The following is an 8,024-nucleotide window of genomic DNA, read 5'->3' on the forward strand; positions in this document are numbered from 1 at the left end:
AATTCCAGTGCCTACAGGAAATACCTTGCTGAAAACCGCTTGTCATTTCCTTCTGCTCCTCGTTGGGTTTGACACTCTTACTTATCGAAAGGACTACGATCGATCCCCTATACTTGTGGGTCATCACCCACAAGTATAGGGGATCATGACAGTCTTCAAGGGTAGTATTTCACCCATATTTATCGATTCGACACAAGAGGAACTAAAGAATATTTGTGAGTATTAGTAGTTGAGTTGTCAATTCAACCACACACGGAGAACTAAATATCTGCAGCAAAGTGTTTAGTAGAACAATAGTATGATAGTTTGAGAGCAATAGTAATAGTAACAATAGTGACGGTAACAGTAACTGTGGCGGTTTTGTAGTGATTGTAACAGCATCAACAATGAAAGTAACTTAGCAAAGATCAATATGCGAAAAGCGTAGACATTGGATCAACGATGAATATTTGTGTTGGATAACATTCATCATGTAACAGTCACAACCTAGAGCGATACACAATAGCTCCAATTCATCAATGTAATGTATGCATGTATTCTGTATATAGTCATACATGCTTATAATAAGAACTTGCATGACATCTTTTGTCCTACCCTCCTGTGGTAATGAGATCCATAAGGAAACCAAGGGATATTAAAGACTTATTTTAATAGAGAACCAGAACAAAGCATTAACACATGGTGAATACATGAAAGTATATTATCACTTATGTATACTTTTTTATAGCATTTTATATTATTTTTAGACTAATCTATTAATCTAGTGCCTAGTGTCATTCTGCATGTTTTTGGTTTTACAGAAAATCCATATCTACGGAGGTCAAATTACCGTGCCAATTTAATAAAAAAAACAAAGCACAAAGGTACCAAAAAGCATCAGGAGGCAACAAGAGAGATAAGGGGGGCCCATAGGGCTACCCGTGGGGCCCCACACTTATCGCCTTTCATCCATTCCACCGCCATAAATTCCTATAAATAGAGAAACCCCCTGAGATATTTTTTATCCATTTTTTGTCGCCATAGGCTTCTGTTCCTAGGGGGATCCAATCTAGAGGCCTACTCCGATACTCTGTCGGAGGGGTAATCCATTGTCGGAGGCTTCTTGCTCAACCTTGCTACCTCCATGACCATGTGCGAGTAGTCCCTTAGGACCTTAGGGTCCATAGTAGTAGTTAAATGGATCTCTCCCTTTTGGATCTTCAATACCATGTTCCCGTGAGCTGCCTCACGTGATCGAGATCAATTCGATCTAATTCGTGGATGTGTTTGTTGGGATACGATGAAATTGTCACTTTATGATCTGATTGTTCATTGAATACAATTAAATCTTTGAGGTTTTTTGCTGTATGATGAATGGCTTTGCATGCTCTCCGATCTATCTGCCTACTCTTGCCAAGTTTGATGGATTTTTCTTCAGAGGGAGTGATGCTTTTTAGTGGGTTCAATCTTACTTTGCTTTAACCTAGTGACAATAAGGGCAAAGACACATATTGTATTGTTGCCACTAAGGATAAAATGATGGTGTCTCGTCATATTGATTGATATTTTGCTATCTACATTATCCCATCATGCTTATTGCAATGCTCTGGTTTTTTCTAAACTTAATACTTCGGGATGCATGCTGGATAACGTTTTTTAGTGGAGCATTAGTAGTAGAAGTAGTTGGATTAATGATCTACTTATCACGGACGTAATGCCTATAGGAGATTATACCATAAATGATCATAGTCATAAATATAAATATTACAGTTTAATTGCTCCCCAACTGTATTTTGTTCACCACACCACTTGCTTGTTTGGATAGAGATGCCACCAGTGAACCTATGGCCTCATGGATCTATTCTCCATTACTGAAATCTTCATCACAATTTCTACTTTTACTTTACCATTTTACTTTGCTACCTACTATCTCTATCACTTGCAGTTTAATTTTGTAACTAGCAAGACAAGGGGCTTGACAACCCTCTTGCCGTGTTGGGGACAAACGTGTTTTATGCTTTGCGTTTAGGTACCTCTCACTTTGTTTTGGTAGGTGACTCCTACTGGTTCAATTAACCTTGGCTCTCTAACCAAGGAAAATACTCTTACTACTAGGTTACATCACCCTTACATTTGGGGGAGCCCAACCACTCTTACTATTAAACCAAATATTCAAGAGGGAATCCCATATCCTTATTAACATTTCAGCTCATGTACATATCATGATTCATCCATATCCCCGAGAACTAGGGGGTCTACTCGTACATGGAGACGACAAACATCATATGAATAGCAGTGGTAAACAAGAAGGGAGCGAATGAGGAATACAATGCAAGAGGGGTTCGGTATTACAACAAGATGGAGATGGGTGATGGTGAAGATGGTTGATACCGACGTCCCCTTGCACGCGGTGGTGAAGATGGTGATCTCCTTCTTGCCAATTCTCCCTCTGAATGCCTTCCGGGGGGTAGGGTTCTATGTTTGGTGCGAGTTTCTAGTGTATGTATGCATCTAATTTTCGATTCGTTCGCACGGGGTGAAAGTAGTCGATCAGGAGGAGGCGGTAGCGGCTGGTACGACCGTTGGTACAAGCACGTGCACTCATACCAGAGGTCATCGATCGCCCAAGCTGCCCTGCGGAGCCCCAACTTCTCCCAATTTCCTTCATTTTTATATGGTAATCATTTATCACATCGATGACGCGATTTTATCACCTTTTCTGATGTTCTTTTCTAAATACTCTAAATACTTTAGAAAACACATAGCAAAGAAAAATGGATAAAAAGAAGTGCGCGAACGCGATAAAAATCCAACAAAACCTACGGTGTAGACACAAAATGAAACGTAAAATCATCACATAATTTGTACTCGTCACCTTTTTTTAAGAAAAATTGTACTCATCACCTACTATTAGTATTTCTGACTTCGATGTTATCCCAAAATGAACCCGACTACGCATGGATATCCCAGGCCGGGCAATGCCGGCCCATCTGGCCAGCTTTGCCCCAGCATCGGCGGCTCTTGCGAGCTCCTAAAGCCGCGACCCCCGACGCCATAATCCCTCAACGATCCCCAGAGCAGAGCCATCCTCTCTCTCTCTCTCTCCTCGCGAGCCCTCACAAGCGAACGGCGAGAGACCAGAGATGGGCGGCGGCAACTGCAACCCCAAGGACTTCGGCGCCGCCGCCTACTGGGACGCCCGCTACTCCTCTCCCTCCACTGGCGGCAAGGGCGGCGGCGGTGGCGGCGGGTTCTTCGACTGGTACCAGTCGTACTCGGCGCTCCGCCCACTCCTCCGCGCCTGCGTGCCCGCCTCCTCCCAGGTCCTCATGCTCGGCTGCGGCAACTCCCGTACGTCCCCTTCAGTTACACTTACACGCCGTGGCTTAATTAGCCAGTCGCGATCTAGCTGCCAATTCGAAAAATTTGTGCTCTGATGCAGCTGGTTCTTATTCCAGTCCATCCGCAGTTACCGGTGCATTAGGATTGGAAATTGGAACTCGCGTGTTCAGTGCTCGCTATGCATTGTGGTTTGGAACCTGAATGTTCGGTGCTCCCCTGATGCGTCTGCTCTTTGAATTTTATTGTGATTGCTGACGATGCTTTGTTTTCAACTTTGTGCAAGATTAATGTTTAGTGCCCCCCTGACACGCACTTCTGTGAATTTTATCATGATTGTTGACAATGCCTTACTTACTTGGATCAACTTTGTACAAGATTTACCCGTGAAGCTTAGCTCTGTTGTTAGATTTATGGTTTATCGTGTATGTAACGCCTTGTTTGATGTTGTTCTATTCCTTGTTTTGGGCAGTTCTGTCGGAGGACATGGTAAAGGATGGTTACCAGAACATAGTAAACATAGACATCTCATCCGTTGTAATCGAGCAGATGAAAGAGAAGCACATGGATTTCCCACAGCTTACATGTACTTTTTGCTGATAATTTCCATTTTCACAATTTATCAGTTATGATCTCTATATAAATCTAGTTACTTGGGTGTTTTATGCTATGCTTGAAGATATGCAGTTGGATGTCAGAGATATGAGCTTCTTTGGAGATGGATCATTTGATTGTATCATCGACAAAGGTATAAGCCTTAAGCTTCATATATTTTTCGAAAGCACTTGATATGTTTCATAAGTTACTAGTCCTGAAAACTCTTCTCATTAAGTTTATCCAAATCAGTCCATGCATCTTTTTTTTCTTTGCCACTCTATTTACCATTGTACCAAACCTTTTCTGTAGGAACTTTGGATGCTATGATGGTAAGCAGCTGTCGTTTAGCAAACTACAAATCAGCTTAAAAATGATCAGGCATGAAATGATCTCATGGTACTGATTTTCATTTTACATATTCTAGTGTGGCGATGATGCCCCTCATGGTGCTTACAAAATGCTAGCAGAAGTGGCAAGGTAAAGATGTATCCACTCTTTGTACGTGATTTGATCCCCAACTGATGTCCTTAGTTGTTTTCAATTAAACTGCTCTATCTTTTCAGGCTTATGAGGCCTGGTGGGATTTACATGTTGGTACATCCTCTAATCCTAAAAGATACTTTGGAATGAATGAATATTTGATGATTTTATGAAGAGATAACTTTCTTTGACAGATAACATATGGTGCCCCTAAGGAACGCCTGACACTTCTGAATCAAGTCCGATGCCGTTGGGAAGTTGAGCTTTACATTATGCGTAAGTTTGAAATGTCCTCTCCTCACTCTGAAGAGCGCGCCCAAGTACCATTTCTACCATACACTCTATTATAACATGGTTTTGTGCATATGATTTGCTTTATTATGTGGGAACTATGGATTCAAAAGTGCGAGGTTTGCTTCATTCTGTAGGAACTATGGATGCAAAACTGCAAAGTTTTGCTTCTACTATCCAATTCTCATAAGATGCTAAAGAACTACAATAGAGTTATGAAAAAGTTGCTACAGGCTGATTATAGCACACAATGTTACTCGGGAATCTTGGGAGGGAATAAATTAGCACCATTTATTGGGAACTCATATGCCCTTTTTTGTTTGCAAAATGTTTGGATCTACTATCTAGGTTTGCATATTGTTGTATGTGTCATTCGGGAAACATGTCACTAATCCTTTGTGCCACTTTCAATGGCCAAAGACCAAAATACCCTTGTTTGATGGTTAGTCAGTGCCTCAGTGGCAACCTTGACTTGAATTAATGACGGCGGCAATGGTGACCGAAGAAGCCTGCCTGGTCTGTGCTTCGTGCCCTCGATCACGCCACGTCATTAAACAAAGGTATTTTGGTCCTTTTTTCTGTTCCATTGAATTGGCATTGAGCACTGGTGGCATATGCAACAACACGCAGACTAAACTGGCAGGTCTAACATTCTGCAAACTCTGAGCGGCATATATGATATCAGACCTTGACATTGTATCTGTTCCTTCTGCTAGCAGCCACACCTGAATACCAGCTGAAATGGAGCAACGGTGCTGCACACGCCATGATGGAGAAAGTTGCACTGACAGTGGATGGCCAACTGCCACCTGACTACGTTCTCAAGGATCCAGAGTCACATTTCATTTATGTTTGTTACAAGTCAGATATAGTGACTGAAGATAATTCCATGGTTGCTGGTCAAGATGATGCCATGACTTCATTTTAATAGAGTCCGACCGCAATGACCGAATTAATTATTGCCATGACTTCAAAATGATTTGCTTCTCATCCTTGGTCTGAATGGTAGATTGTTACCGTTGATTATGAAAACTCATACCCTTTTGTGCCATTATCTGGCGTGAGTGAGAGTGATGAGTGTGCTTTGTGGAAGTTGGAGGATTTAAGAAATATAGTTGTTGTGTGTTTCTATCTGCCATTACTTAGTAAGTGAACCTGTGGAGTTCTATTTAGTTCGCTTGGAATGAGTAAATTTCGTTTCTCTGCAAGCTTTAATTGATGCGTACTATTATATTTGCATTGTTTTGAGCCAATATGCATCATAAGCCTTCTTCACAACAATGATACATCAGTACCTTTTTTGTTCTGTTTTATAGCGTGTATAATTTATTTCTATAATTTTTAAGTATAGTGCACATTTGCATAGTGGCGCCTTTTGGACATGGACTGTGGGGAGATATGGCCCAACTGACAGTGATCGGACAGACCGATTGGACCCCCAAAGCACTCTTCAATTTGGGATTTCGGACGTCCGGACCGGTTTGACCTAATTTTGTGATCACATTGGATTGTTAAAAGTGTCTAGAAAGCCCATTTCATACATTTGTGTGGGTCTTGATAATCTACGTTGGAGATGTCATTATCCCTGCAGCAGCAGCACACATGTTGGGTGTGTGACAGACTAAGGAGGCATGACTTTCTCTTCCAAACTAGAGCCTCCGGCTCATTCCTGGCTCAGGCTCCATGGAGCCCTTAAAAAATGAAATCAAAATTTTAAGTTTCAGGATAATCTGAAAAAAAAACCGCATGTGCTGCATGTGTATATATTTTCATGATGAAATACTTTAAGACGTGAGGTGCAAAGAAAAGCAATTTTTCAAATATTTTCAAAGCGATCATTCTGTTTTAATGTTTCCAACACTGCCAATACGGTCATCTCCAACCCTAACCCCTAAACCGGACACCACATTCATATGTGGACACGGGGAGCAGCCCGCGGACACTGATGCGGGTGTCGGTCATCCAACCGTAACCGCATATGTCCAGTTACATTTTAGAAGAAATTTAATGAAATTGAACAAATTGATGCGTATTTGAACAAATCGGGTGATATTCATTCATACTTGGATAATTTTTACATAAAATTGGATGATTTTCATCTAAACTGGAGCAAATTCATTACATTTTGATATATGTCAACTAAACTATGCTCTAAACCTAGTCTAAATGACCGTCAGCGCCCGTTCCCAATGTCGGGCAGGCCATGAGCACCGGAATTGAAGCTTCGTCTCCGCAGCCTGCAAGCGGCTAATCAGTCGACGATGTTGAGCCCGTCAAGCTTGGTTTTAACGGGAGGGAGTGGTGGCCTTCCTGGGACCCAAGCGCCAACGACCTCCCATGCTCTACTCTTTCTCGGTGTCGGCGACGCCCGCGGACGTGTCGACTTCGTGGTCATGGCAGCGGGGCGTGCCTGTGGCGGAGATGGTGACGTCGTCCTCACTCTTGTCGTACACCTCATCCAACGCCTAGTCGATCTCCTTGAAGGTGGATTCTAACTTCGCTTAGTGGAGGCAGTACCACCAGCGGTCGCGGCAGATGTCACCAGCAGAGCGATAGGAGTTGAGCAACGCCCCCTGCTCGACCACGTCCACGTCTGTCACGATGGTCGTGCTGTCGGCGAATTGGTCCTCCGCGCATTGGTGCTTGTCGAGGAGGCGGATGTAGTAGGCCTAGTTGCCCTGTACCTGCCGAAAAAGCGGCCTCCCGCTCGGCCAACACCATGCCGGTGTAGTGAGCACGCGCCTCTCCCATGGTGATGCCGGGATGGGCCCGTGAGGACAGTGGCACCTGTCGGTGTCAAAACCAGCAAATTTCGGGCAGGAGGGCCAAGTTGTGAGTCTAAGGATCAAGGGTAACGAGGGACAATGGGGACACCATGTTTACCCAGGTTTGGGCCCTCTTAAAGGAGGTAAAACCCTACGTCCTGCTTGATTGTATTCGATGAGTATAGGGGTTACAAGAGTTGATCGACCTCGAGATCGTAATGGATAAACCCTAGTTGTCTAGCCTATGATTATGCTGATCGCCTCTATGGACTAACCCCAAATCCAGGACTCCCTCAGCGCCGAGTCGTTGTCGGCCGCCTCTTCCATTGTGGCGTTGATACGTCTCCGTCGTATCTATAATTTTTTATTGTTTCATGCCAATATTCTACAACTTTCATATAATTTTGGCAACATTTATATTATTTTTGGGATCCAGTGTCCAGTGTCAGTTCCTGTTTGTTGCATATTTTTGTTTCACAGAATATCCATATTAAACAAAGTCCAAACGCGATAAAAATATATGAAGATTTATTTTGAAATATATGTGATTTTTGGGAACAAGAATCAACACAA

General features: G+C 42.9%; 1 protein-coding gene across 2 annotated transcripts; it reads left to right on the plus strand.

Moving 5' to 3' along the window:
- The first annotated feature begins 3,020 nt into the window (after positions 1-3,020).
- LOC125516656 (uncharacterized) lies at positions 3,021-5,824 on the plus strand. Of its 2 annotated transcripts, none has more exons than XM_048682015.2 (8): positions 3,021-3,330; positions 3,791-3,904; positions 3,998-4,066; positions 4,225-4,244; positions 4,340-4,392; positions 4,479-4,509; positions 4,590-4,671; positions 5,403-5,824. In XM_048682015.2, the coding sequence occupies exons 1-8, from the start codon at positions 3,123-3,125 to the stop codon at positions 5,612-5,614; spliced, it is 789 nt and encodes a 262-aa protein (XP_048537972.1). In that variant the 5' UTR covers positions 3,021-3,122; the 3' UTR covers positions 5,615-5,824. The 2 variants fall into 2 exon arrangements, with proteins under 2 accessions (XP_048537972.1, XP_048537976.1); XM_048682019.2 differs by having other exon boundaries at positions 5,406-5,824.
- The last annotated feature ends 2,200 nt before the right edge of the window (positions 5,825-8,024 follow it).

The sequence above is a fragment of the Triticum urartu genome, chromosome 1A (assembly GCF_056163025.1).
Source record: "Triticum urartu cultivar PI428250 chromosome 1A, HENAU_Tu73, whole genome shotgun sequence".
NCBI lineage: Eukaryota > Viridiplantae > Streptophyta > Magnoliopsida > Poales > Poaceae > Triticum > Triticum urartu.

Excerpts from the sequence above, each read along its gene's own strand:
- LOC125516656 (XM_048682015.2), top strand. The coding sequence starts at position 3,123 with ATGGGCGGCGGCAACTGCAACCCCAAGGACTTCGGCGCCGCCGCCTAC. Across the intron at positions 4,393-4,478 it reads ATGCTAGCAGAAGTGGCAAG|GCTTATGAGGCCTGGTGGGA; the intron begins GTAAAGATGTAT and ends CTATCTTTTCAG. Across the intron at positions 4,510-4,589 it reads CTGGTGGGATTTACATGTTG|ATAACATATGGTGCCCCTAA; the intron begins GTACATCCTCTA and ends TTTCTTTGACAG.